Source organism: Taurulus bubalis, assembly GCF_910589615.1.
Source record: "Taurulus bubalis genome assembly, chromosome: 5".
In the NCBI taxonomy this organism is placed as follows: domain Eukaryota; kingdom Metazoa; phylum Chordata; class Actinopteri; order Perciformes; family Cottidae; genus Taurulus; species Taurulus bubalis.
Window position 1 is genome coordinate 1,144,932 of NC_136593.1, and position 12,640 is coordinate 1,157,571.

Consider the following 12,640-nt stretch of genomic DNA (forward strand, 5'->3'; position numbering starts at 1 on the left):
AGATGTTGTTGTGTGTGGTTAAAAAAAGAGAAACAAAGGTCCTCTTACAAGTATAAATAAATTAACTTAAACTCAGAGATCCACAGCGAGATCCCTGGTTTTCTTTTGTTATGGCCTTTCTACCTATATTTCATCTCCAAATTTGATATTTTAAACCATTTTTTTTTCTGCATTAATTTTCATCTGATAATATTACAAATAGTTCACGTGTACAAGTTGTGTGAGAACAAACTTGGGAGGTGGCGTCTGGCTTTGAGGAGCATCTTCTTTCTGCCCGCTCTTTATTTGAAGGAGTCGCGTTGTCAGTCCCAGAAGAAATAGTCCAAGTTCATGACATCCCGTTAGCCGGAGGAGCTGTGGACCAATCAGCTGTGTTACCGGCCTCAGCCAATCACGTCCTACTGGAGGCTTTGCAGACTGGTTCTCGCCGTCCTCGGCCACGCTTGTTTTCTGCGTCTTTGCCCGGTGAGAAACGGGAAAAAACTAAATCAGCATCCTGTTGTCGACTTCTCACAACGTCTAAATCTCTGCAGCGCTTTGATCACCAGCGAGCACAAGAAGCGTCTTCCAGCATTGACTTTCATTGCTTTATTTTTTTATTTTTTGCTAGCACTCTAGCTAGCCTACGGTATGCCAACTGCTTGACACCCTTCAATCCGTGAACTTTGACCTCTTCGAAGGCCCAGGCCCAGTTGCCTGTCATACCCACTCCTGGACCGGGTATTTGTAGTAGTGCTGCGTAATGGCGTTCTGCTGCACCCCTTTGTTCTTGAACTGAAATATCGTGTACACCAGCACCAGGATGCACAGCGACAGAACGCAGGGGATCACCACCGCGATGGCGTTGACTGTCGTCGGCACGTCGTTGATGGTCACCATGATGTCCACGTCGTCGAGGGGCAGCTGGCGGTCTCCGCGGTTCCCCTTGCTGCCGGAGCGCTCCATGTCCGACTGGTCGCAGCCCATCCAGTCGCGCAGGATGGACTTGGGGTACCCGGGTTCCACCGTCAGCTTCTGGTTGTCGAACTTCCAGTACTCTCTCCCCTTGTAGAAGTATGTGTAGTCTGCAAACAGGGTGGGGGCGGAGGGAGGAAGGGAAGGAAGGACGTGGGTAGGAGGTATAGAGAGGACAGGGACAGAAAAGGGAAATTAGTGGGTTGAGTTTGTGACAAACACAGGTTTGAAAATGTTTCAGCATTTAACACAAAGCTCGACGAGAAATCAACCGGAAAAAAAGCAGCTTAGCATGAAGGGAGTGTCACATTTATGGACTTTCAGGGGAATCGTGTTGTAAAAATATAAATCTGAGCTTTTAAGTAGCTGGGCTGCTTCTGTTTGGCGACATCTTTGCACTACTGTTTTTTTAAATTTTAAATCTATCACCTACCTACCTACCTACCTACCTACCTACTTACCTATCTACCACCTACCTACCTTTCTACCTACCTACCTACCTACCTACCTACCACCTACCTACCTTTCTACCTACCTACCTACCTACTTACCTATCTACCTACCTACTTACCTATCTACCACCTACCTACCTTTCTACCACCTACCTACCTTTCTACCTACCTACCTACTTACCTATCTACCACCTACCTACCTTTCTACCACCTACCTACCTTTCTACCTACCTACCTACCTACCTATCTACCACCTACCTACCTACCTACCTACCACCTACCTACCTTTCTACCTACCTACCTACTTACTTATTTATCTATCACCTACCTACCTTTCTACCTACCTACCTACCTACCTACCTACCTACCATACCACCTACCTTTCTACCTACCTACTTACCTATCTACCACCTACCTACCTTTCTACCTACCTACCTACTTACCTATCTATCACCTACCTACCTTTCTACCTTTCTACCTACCTACCTACCTACCTATCTATCACCTACCTACCTTTCTACCTACCTACCTACCTACCTACCTACCTACCTACCTCCCCTATCACCTAACATTTTACCTACCTTTCTACCTACCTACCTACCCTATCACCTACCTACCTACCTACCCTATCACCTACCTACCTACTTAACCTATCACCTACCTACCTACCCAACCTATCACCTACCTACTTAACCTATCACCTACCTGCCTACCTACCTACCTACCTACCTACCTTTCTACCACCTACCTACCTTTCTACCTACCTACCTACCTACTTACCTATCTATCACCTACCTACCTTTCTACCTACCTACCTACCTACCTACCTACCTACCTACCTACCTACCATACCACCTACCTTTCTACCTACCTACTTACCTATCTATCACCTACCTACCTTTCTACCTTTCTACCTACCTACCTACCTACCTACCTACCTACCTACCATACCACCTACCTTTCTACCTACCTACTTACCTATCTATCACCTACCTACCTTTCTACCTTTCTACCTACCTACCTACCTACCTACCTACCTACCTACTTACCTATCTGTCACCTACCTACCTACCTACCTACCTATCTATCACCTACCTACCTTTCTACCTACCTACCTACCTACCTACCTCCCCTATCACCTAACATTTTACCTACCTTTCTACCTACCTACCTACCCTATCACCTACCTACCTACCTACCTACCCTATCACCTACCTACCTACCTACTTAACCTATCACCTACCTACCTACCTAACCTATCACCTACCTACTTAACCTATCACCTACCTACCTACCTACCTAACCTATCACCTACCTACTTAACCTATCACCTCCCTACCTACCTACCTACCTACCTACCTACCTACCTACCTACCTAACCTATCACCTACCTACCTACCATATCACCTAACTTTCTACCTACCTACCGGTGTGGAACACCACATTGTAGTTTTGTTGGCTAAACCTAAGTGCAAGTGTTTTGTTTCTCAGCCTCAAAAAACACAAAATATCACACGACTTATTACCCCAAAGCTCTAGCGTTTCCATAAAGGTTCTCTCCGCAGAGACGAACAGGTGGACGCAGTGACGGTCCTCCACTCTTCAAGAAGAGCTTCCTCCCTAACTGAACCCCTCCATCAGTCCTCACCTCCCTTCAGCTCCACTACATCCCTGTGACGCAGAATCTCATTAGAGGCAATAACGCTGGTATTGTGACTCGCCGGCTACGCCGTCTCAGCCCCGGCTGCTTTTTATTGAAGGGCAGCGTTATGTAATGCCTGTGAGACGGACACTGTGGCTGAGAGACAAATGGGATGTGAGAGAGGGAGAGATATGGGGGAGGAAACATGAAGAGCCTCTCCCTCACCGAACAGTCTCACACTGAAGTCAGTGCATGTACGTGTTGGATAACACTAGTATTTTATTAAACATCAGCAGGACTGCGCTGCTTCCTGTGAAACACGGTCCATTCTATTCATACAACAATATCCAGGTGCATGTTACTTGAATTCAGATTACAACTGACAATAATCTTTGTTGTTATTTAATAACTGCTTATAAATAATACAAGTTGTACAGGGGCAAGTACACAGCACTTACTCTGTAAGAGTTACTGTTTCTGTTGGCATTGCACATTAACTTCTAGTATTATTTACATGTAAATCACAGTATGAATATATAGTATGCATGCTGTTATTAGATATTTTATATTTTGTTATTTACAACATGTGATAGTGCCGTAATTCAGTGTTTCAGTGCCCATTGAAGAAAGCAGCGTTTGAATACATACTTTTCTTAACATACACATTTGTTTGGTTGTTCATCATATTTTATTGTACATACATGTTAATATGTAGTGTACTTTGCAAAAAGTAATTCTGATTCTGGAAAACAGTTTAGTTTGAACAGTGAAGTCTGTTTCGGTTTGGAACGCAACACGTTTCTGGCTGTTGAGGCGTTTATTGTGTTTAGCTTGTTGCAACGTAGAGAGATAGATTGATAACCAATATATTGGAACACACACACACACACACACACACACACACACACACACCAACAGAAACTTTTTTTTTGTCTGCTCCATCACCTCCAAACAGCCAGAAGGAAACAAACACATTTGTGCTTTCGACGTCCCTGCAGGACAACTTCTCATCTCCCACCAAGACACCACATCACCGCCTCAGACACACACACACACACACACACACACACACACACACACACACACACACACACACACACACACACTCTGAGGCAGCCAAGAGGTCACGAGGGTCATGAGGGTCACGACTCGACAAGTGGAAGTGATGATGGGAACTTTTCTTTCAGCGGCTGCGTTCGTGAGTCTGTCGCCTCGGAGGACTGACTGACGTCTACAGACGACCAGTTAACCGACCGACCGACTGATTTGTTGTTGTAGTGATCTGTTTCAATTAATTCAAACAAAACCTCTTTAAACACAGATCTGCATGTGAATGCAGAATCTGGAGGTATTTTGGCATTACAAGGGTTCTGGTTTCTGTTTGTGGTCTAAGCAGGAGGCTGATGTGGAAGTGTCTTAAACCTGGATCTCTCCTGACCACCAGGCGGTGACTCCTCTGGTTGTATAGAAGTCTATGCTTAATGTGTTAAAGCTGCATTCTCTCTCCTGACCACCAGGGGGTGACTCCTCTGGTTGTATAGAAGTCTATGCTTCATGTGTTAAAGCTGCATTCTCTCTCCTGACCACCAGGGGGTGACTCCTCTGGTTGTATAGAAGTCTATGCTTCATGTGTTAAAGCTGCATTCTCTCTCCTGACCACCAGGGGGTGACTCCTCTGGTTGTATAGAAGTCTATACTTCATGTGTTAAAGCTGCATTCTCTCTCCTGACCACCAGGGGGCGACTCCTCTGGTTGTATAGAAGTCTATGCTTCATGTGTTAAAGCTGCATTCTCTCTCCTGACCACCAGGGGGCGACTCCTCTGGTTGTATAGAAGTCTATGCTTCATGTGTTAAAGCTGCATTCTCTCTCCTGACCACCAGGGGGCGACTCCTCTGGTTGTATAGAAGTCTATGCTTCATGTGTTAAAGCTGCATTCTCTCTCCTGACCACCAGGGGGCGACTCCTCTGGTTGTATAGAAGTCTATGCTTCATGTGTTAAAGCTGCATTCTCTCTCCTGACCACCAGGACCGACTCTGGTTGTATAGAAGTCTATGCTTCATGTGTTAAAGCTGCATTCTCCCTCCTGACCACCAGGACCGACTCTGGTGGTATAGAAGTCTATAGAAAATGAACCTTCTACCAAATATACATTGTTTTTAAGGGAGACGACCTCAGCTCTAACGCTGGTGCTCGAGGCCTCGTGTGAGGATGACTACATGAACACTCACATCCCTCCCGGCTGATGAAGGCCCCCTGCGGTGCGTCCGGCACCCCCTTCCACACGGTGATGGGTTTGGGGTACCCCGGGTCCGCCGTGTGCTTCTCCTCGTTGTAGCGCCAGTACTGGTCCCCTTTGAAGAAGTAGGTCTTCCCCACCGGCTCCCAGCGCAGCGCCGTGTCGATGCCGTCGTCGGGCAGAGAGCCGCCCAGCTCCACCAGGCCGTGGGGGTAGCCCGGCTCGGCCGTCACCTCCTTGAACACCCAGTACTTGTCTCCTGCAGGAGGCGGGGAGAGACGAGTCAGCGCTTTGATTATGATGCACCTGCTTTATGATTCTTTCTCTCTGAGGAGCGTTAACTACAACACATTTCACTCGTTATAAAAGTTTGCGTTGATTTCTTTCCCCTCCTGAATCAAGTGTGTTCACTCCCTTATGGGTTGATATTCATATGATGTTATTTAATGAAATCCAGGATCCAGATCATCGAGACAAATGTGTCTGCCAATTTTGTTTGCGTTCACAAGATTGTGAGATCTCCAGCTGGCAGACGGACAAAACAACAGCGATGAGAAATACGATTTCCTTAAAAGTGTGAAAACATAAAGATAACCGTAAGAAATAGAAATAATGAGTATGACAGAAAACTCTGTGGTGCGACCCAGCAGCTGCTTTCCCTTCCCAACACGATGCAGATTAAACGGCTCTGTTAAATGTATTGTTTTTAGAGGATGGATGAGGGAAAACATAAAGAGAGATTAAAAACCGGCAGTTAAATCATACCACTTCTCCATGAAGCCTCTTTTACAGGCGATGCAATCAGAATAACTCAACTCCGTTAAACAGGCTGAGGAGAAAGAGCTTCGCTTCTTGCAGCTGTGATGTCGTTCACTGATGTTACTGATGGAGAAGTGCTTCATCAGCACGAGGCCTCAGAGACACCGAGACGACACAAAGCCCGTTTTATTCACTCATTATTACCGTATTTAATATCCAACAATAACCTCCAGTAATCAATATCCTCTTGTTATCTTGAATATCAAAAAACACGCTTAGAATTGGTGAGATATTTTTTTTAAACAACAGAAATTATATATATAATATATATATAACATTTACAATACAATACATCTGTAGTTTCACAAGCTTTATTTAATCCTTTTTTACCCAAAGCCACCCAGCGCCTCATTTTCGCAAAAAAGAAGAAAGAATTATCTTGTTATTAAAAACGGAAACTTAATTATCTCCGCAAAAACAGGGTTGTTTAACTTCATTTACATTGCTACAATACCGTTAAGTTGAAGTACTTACGCAAACTCCATAAACCTGTCCTGGTGGTCGTAACGTTTCACTAAAGCCTTCATAAGAACCTTTACAACGTGGGATTTCACTAACAGACTCACCCGTAACCCTACGGCTCGTGGGAGTCTAACAAAGCAATAACAATCCTCATAAACCTCCTATTATACCTGTAAAGTCACAAAACCGTCGGAGTTTTATTTTGCATTTTTCGGCGCACGTTTATGAGTCCTGAGTCCTCCCTGGTCCGCTCACATTTCTAAAACCATGTGAAGCTGATGAACATTTCAATACCCAGCATGCCTGAATCCGACACTGTTTTGGTATAAAATAAGTCATTTTTGAACTGAACGACAGTTTTTTGACTGAAGCTCCTTCCTAACATACCAATGCTCTGTTTAATTGTGATTTTTTGCATATTGCATATTCCGATTCTTTAGGTCCTAATCTTTCCATAAAGGTGTGTTATTAGTATGATGGCTGTTGTTAAGGTCTTGAACCAAACAGTTTGAAAAACTCTGGGACCGCTCAAGGAGGCATTTTGGGGAATCTGGATCATATCATGCTGGATGTTCATAGTTATGATCACAATATGGAATAAAAGTGATATAAAAGTTTTGCAAAGAAATTCTGAAAAAAAACATTATAACTCATTTGGGGTTCCTACGACTACTGGAACACGGGGGAAAGAGGTGCAGAAGGCTTTTAGCCCCCGTTTTGGGGCCCTGGGGCTCAGAGGTTTAAGTGACACACGAGATGCATCAGCTACAACTCATCCAGTTGTTCATAACGAGAGTTCATTTAATGTTTCAAACTAAAATGATGGATACACATTTCATCATCCCAAGGTATAAACGTGTCGTTGTGCGTGTGAGCTAGTGAGTTACAGAGAAAGTTAGAAAGGCTGAGCTCATCTTCTGACCTTTGAAGAAGACAAACTTCCCGTCGGATCGCTCGTAGGCGGCGTCGATGCGCGGCGGCAGGCCCTTCCAGAACTGGTCGATCTGCATGGGGTAGCCCTCCTGCACCTTGTTGTTCCTCAGGCGCCAGAACCAGCGGTCCTGCAACAGAACCAGTCAGTCACCAGTTAGAAACCAGCGGCTTCATCGTCTGGTGATTACGTTTGGTGCAAGAGGACGGACTTCTACACAACCAGAGGAGTCGGACATTTTCTATAGACTCCTATCTGTCAAGAACCAGAGAGTATTTTTGCTCTCCGGCCTCAGGGGGCGCCGATGAGCCCATTACGTTAATGAGGAGAAGAAGATGCTGCATTTAATGACACAAGTTGTTTTCAAGCACTATTGCTCAGCTTTACAAGAGAAAAGACTTGAAACACGTCTGGTGATCTTCTTCACCTCCGAAGAAGTTCAGCTCTTCCATGGGGACGAACAGACGGGACCAGAGACGAAGACGAGACAAGTGAGGTGACGCAACGTATGAGGAGGAAGAAAACAAGAAGAGGAAGAGGAGGGAGGAAAGAGACGTTAAAAGAGAGGAAGAGGAGGAGAAGGAAGCGAGCATCAATCGTAGCTCATTATCATTTGGCTCCGGTGAATCTAGAACACAGCCGAGCACGGTCCCCGCTGAGTGCTATTAACACACACACACACACACACACACACACACACAGTCTCAAATGGTCCGACATCATCCACTGGCCGCTAATGCTCTTCTGTGGGAACTCAAAGAAAGAAAATCGATGCTTCTCATATCCAGCAGTAGAAGCCGTGAGACCGAGGAAACATCCCATAATGAGCGCCTCCTTTCAAACACTGACTGTTTAACTGTCCCACAGTTAGAGGGGGAAGGAAACCGGCCTTGTTTTTCTGATCGATGATGATGATGATGACGTTGAGTCTTAAAAACAATAAACCGATGGCGTTAAATATTGCTGCTCTAACTGCACATGTATGAACGTCAACTAAAAACATCATTATGACAGAATACAGAGAGACTGGAGCAGCTGAGATACATTAGGCTCAGGTGTGTGTGTGTGTGTGTGTGTATATATACATATAAATATATAAATATCCTGCGTATACATTTTACGGGGATCAGCACTTACTAAACTGGGTCATTACCAGGTGTGTACGTCGGTGTCACGCACCGTGTGATCACACATCCTCACGCCGATGCGTCAATTAAATATCAAAATAATACGTCAAACAATTTGGCGCCCAACGGACCGTTTTGTATGATAAATACGATATATAATATAAATGAGTTTGGTTTAGGAAAAGACCGTGGGTGTCGTTAAAGTTACAAAAAGGAACGTTCATGTAGTTTTTCTTCTGGTGCCCCCTGTGGACTAAAGAGGTAGTGTTGTTTCTGGTGCCCCCTGTGGACTAAAGAGGTAGTGTTGTTTCTGGTGCCCCCTGTGGACTAAAGAGGTAGTGTTGGTTCTGGTGCCCCCTGTGGACTAAAGAGGTAGTGTTGTTCTAGTGCCCCCTGTGGACTAAAGAGGTAGTGTTGTTCTAGTGCCCCCTGTGGACTAAAGAGGTAGTGTTGGTTCTGGTGCCCCCTGTGGACTAAAGAGGTAGTGTTGTTTCTGGTGCCCCCTGTGGACTAAAGAGGTAGTGTTGTTTCTGGTGCCCCCTGTGGACTAAAGAGGTAGTGTTGGTTCTGGTGCCCCCTGTGGACTAAAGAGGTAGTGTTGGTTCTGGTGCCCCCTGTGGACTAAAGAGGTAGTGTTGGTTCTGGTGCCCCCTGTGGACTAAAGAGGTAGTGTTGGTTCTGGTGCCCCCTGTGGACTAAAGAGGTAGTGTTGGTTCTGGTGCCCCCTGTGGACTAAAGAGGTAGTGTTGGTTCTGGTGCCCCCTGTGGACTAAAGAGGTAGTGTTGGTTCTGGTGCCCCCTGTGGACTAAAGAGGTAGTGTTAACACACAACTCAGAATCTCCTCTTTTCTTACCAGTTGCTCATAATGTAGACATTATTTGTAGTCGGTGAGAGAGAGAGATGTGTAGAGAGAGAGAGAGAGAGAGAGAGAGAGAGAGAGAGAGAGAGAGAGAGAGAGAGAGAGGGAGAGAGAGAGAGAGAGGGAGAGAGAGGGAGAGAGAGAGAGAGAGAGGGAGAGAGAGAGAGAGGGAGAGAGAGAGGGAGAGAGAGAGAGAGGGAGAGAGAGAGAGAGGTGACCTTCTCCAACATTCAGTTTAAAGATCAGAGACATCAAAATGGATTTCCTCCTCAGTGTGTAACTCACTCTGTCACACACACACACACACACACACACACACACACACACACACAACGACAACGACAGTCCATGAACACATCATGTGTGACGAAGACTCCCGTCAAAAAACAAAGCTCAGAAAATGTCTCATTTAAAAATCTCTCCACAAATAAACTGTTTACTTTCACCAGATTCTGTTAAAAACATTAAACTCTGAGCTCCTCAGTGAAACTATGACATCATGGTTTATTCACATGGGACCACCAGTCAGTGAAGGCCTCAGTAGAGGTGGTTCACAGGTAGAACCTTCCTCGTGGTGTGTTTACTGACTGTGACCTCAGAAACTCCATCAGAATAATATTACAGAATAAAGCGTTCCTTCCTCTAGAGGTGAAGCCCCCTGTAGCTCTTTATTGATTCATTCATTTATGTGTGTCTCACCTTGAAGACGAACATCTCCCGCCTGAAGAAGGCCACGGTGTTGAAGTTGCCGTCACAGATGTTGGGTTTGCCGTTGCCGGGCAGCGCCGGCCGGTCGCCGGGCGGCCTTGGCGGGCGGGCGTGGCCTCGCTCGGGTTTACGCTCGTGGGTGGAGTGCGTCCGCCTGGAGGGCAACGTGGGCAGCGGCCTGGTGGGCTCCAGCATGGCGGTGGGGACGCCTGGGGACCAGCATGGGGTTTATGTAGTACAGAAATATATATATGTGTAGCGAGTCTGAGGGACACACTGTGTCTTTGTGTCTTTGTGTCTTTGTGTCTTTGTGTCTCTGTGTCTCTGTGTCTTAAACACAGGGACGCATTAGTACATTACAGCAGGTCGAGTCCGACAGCGTCGCTCTTCTTTGTATCTTTGTATCTTTGTATCTTTGTGTCTTTGTATCTTTGTGTCTTTGTGTCTTTGTATCTTTGTGTCTTTGTGTCTTTGTATCTTTGTGTCTTTGTATCTTTGTATCTTTGTGTCTTTGTGTCTTTGTATCTTTGTATCTTTGTGTCTTTGTGTCTTTGTATCTTTGTGTCTTTGTATCTTTGTGTCTGTGTGTCTTTACAAGAAAAGAAGATCTTCTCTGAAAGGGAACAAAGTGTCTCTGCTGTAAAACACTCTTTTCCAGCCGGCTCCACCATCAGCTGGACAACAACTTCTTCATCACGATTCATTATTAATATCCAAGGTTTGCTGCTTTTGCATGTTTTGGCTTTCAGGTCTCAAAGGAAGTGTTTTTTCTACTTTGACTTTCAAACTTTTTTTAATGCTTTTTCCCCTCTCTATATTTGACTCATCTAGTTTCAGTGTTCTGATGCGCTGCAGCCGTCCTGCATGTGATGCAGCGTCACTGTGCGAGTTCATCGGATGGATTTCAGCCTCAATGTTCCGCCTCAGAGCTGGAGTAAGTTAGCTCTCATGCTACATGCTAACGCAACATTTTACAAGAGCATTATGAGATGCATTGAGGCAGGGACTCCTCACCGTAGATCTTCTGGATGCCCTGCAGGTCGTCCAGCGGCAGCTTGAAGTTGTGCGTGTCCATGTACTGGTAGAACGGAGCCATGATGGCGCTGGGGTCGTTGGAGTGCTCCAGACCCAGCGCATGACCCAACTCATGGACCGCCACCAGGAACAGGTCGTTACCTGGAGAGAGAGAGTTAAAGGGTAATACACCAGATTGATGGAGAGAGGGATGAAGAAGAGCAGTCAGAGGGATAGAAAGTAAAGAAATAAACCGAGACAAAGGGATGAACGCCTCACTGACGAGCTTTAAAAGATGCTTTCTCAGCAGAAACCAGACAACACGCCTCACGTTGAGCCGCTGACGGTTTTATCCAGTGGAAAAGAAACACAGTTTACTGGAAAATAACTAAAACCAACACTGAACATCTCTTCCTCCTGTGAGAGGAAACGAAGCCTCAACACACGACGGAGAGATGAAGTCCGTCTGAGACGCTGCTGACTCAGCAGAGGAATACGGAGCTCACATCTAAAGGAGAAGCTCGTGAGGAAGCTCGTGAGGAAGCTCGTGAGGAAGCTCGTGAGGAAGCTCGTGAGGAGGCTCGTGAGGAGGCATGGCCTCACCGTCGTGGTTGGCGTTGCCCAGCGTCCACGGCTCGTCCGAGTCAAAGTGGGTGTCTCCTCCGATGCCGGCGCCGGGGAAGTAGGCGTGCGCCAGGAAGCCGCCCTCGCCGTCGAACGGAGAGCTGTCGCCATGGAAACCCGAGGCGAAGAAGATCATGATGTCCGCCTCCTTCCCCTCGTTCTTGATCTCGGCGTACGGGACCTCCTGGAGAGGAGAACCCTGCATCAGCATCTCACACAGAACCCTGACGTGCTTCTTTTATTCACAAGAAACATCTTTAATTATCACTTTAACTGTGACTACAACAAAAATAGATCTGATATCTCATATACATAACTTGTTTTATATATAAATTTCTCTCTCTCTCTCTCTCTATATATATATATATATATATATATATATATATATATATATATATATATATATATATATATATATATATATATATATATAGATTCATGATGTTCTCTCATTTTTGTTCTATTTTATATATTTCTTATGTCAATGCACTGGATAACTTCAAGACAATGCAACACGTCTGCGCTGCAGAGACGGAGGACACTCGCGTGGTTTCTCTGACCTGGAAGGAAAGCGGCGTGACCGTCTGCCACACGGTGAAGGCCTGTCGGATCGCCCTCTGCGTGTCCTTCTCTCCCACTTTGGGGGTGAAGTTTGTGATGCTGCAGGGAAAACAACAACAACAACAACAACAGAGCATTGAGATGACTGCTGGGGTCAGACGGACAGAAACGCTTAAGAACCACAAACTCATGCAACCCGCGACCCGACAGTCGTGTGTGTATGTATGTATATATATATATATATATA

The 12,640-nt window shown here is 45.7% G+C and overlaps 1 protein-coding gene across 1 annotated transcript in view; it reads right to left on the reverse strand.

Annotated features, from left to right (window-relative positions):
* Positions 1-699: 699 nt before the first annotated feature.
* mmp24 (matrix metallopeptidase 24) overlaps positions 700-12,640 on the reverse strand; it is a gene marked incomplete at both ends in the record, with an annotated part of 40,136 nt that continues 28,195 nt past the window's right edge. Inside the window, 7 exons of the mRNA XM_079218639.1 lie at positions 700-1,064; positions 5,280-5,546; positions 7,491-7,629; positions 10,186-10,403; positions 11,209-11,370; positions 11,812-12,016; positions 12,393-12,492. Of these exons, the coding sequence (XP_079074765.1) occupies positions 700-1,064; positions 5,280-5,546; positions 7,491-7,629; positions 10,186-10,403; positions 11,209-11,370; positions 11,812-12,016; positions 12,393-12,492 (1,456 nt within the window). The remainder of the gene's footprint in view (positions 1,065-5,279; positions 5,547-7,490; positions 7,630-10,185; positions 10,404-11,208; positions 11,371-11,811; positions 12,017-12,392; positions 12,493-12,640) is intronic.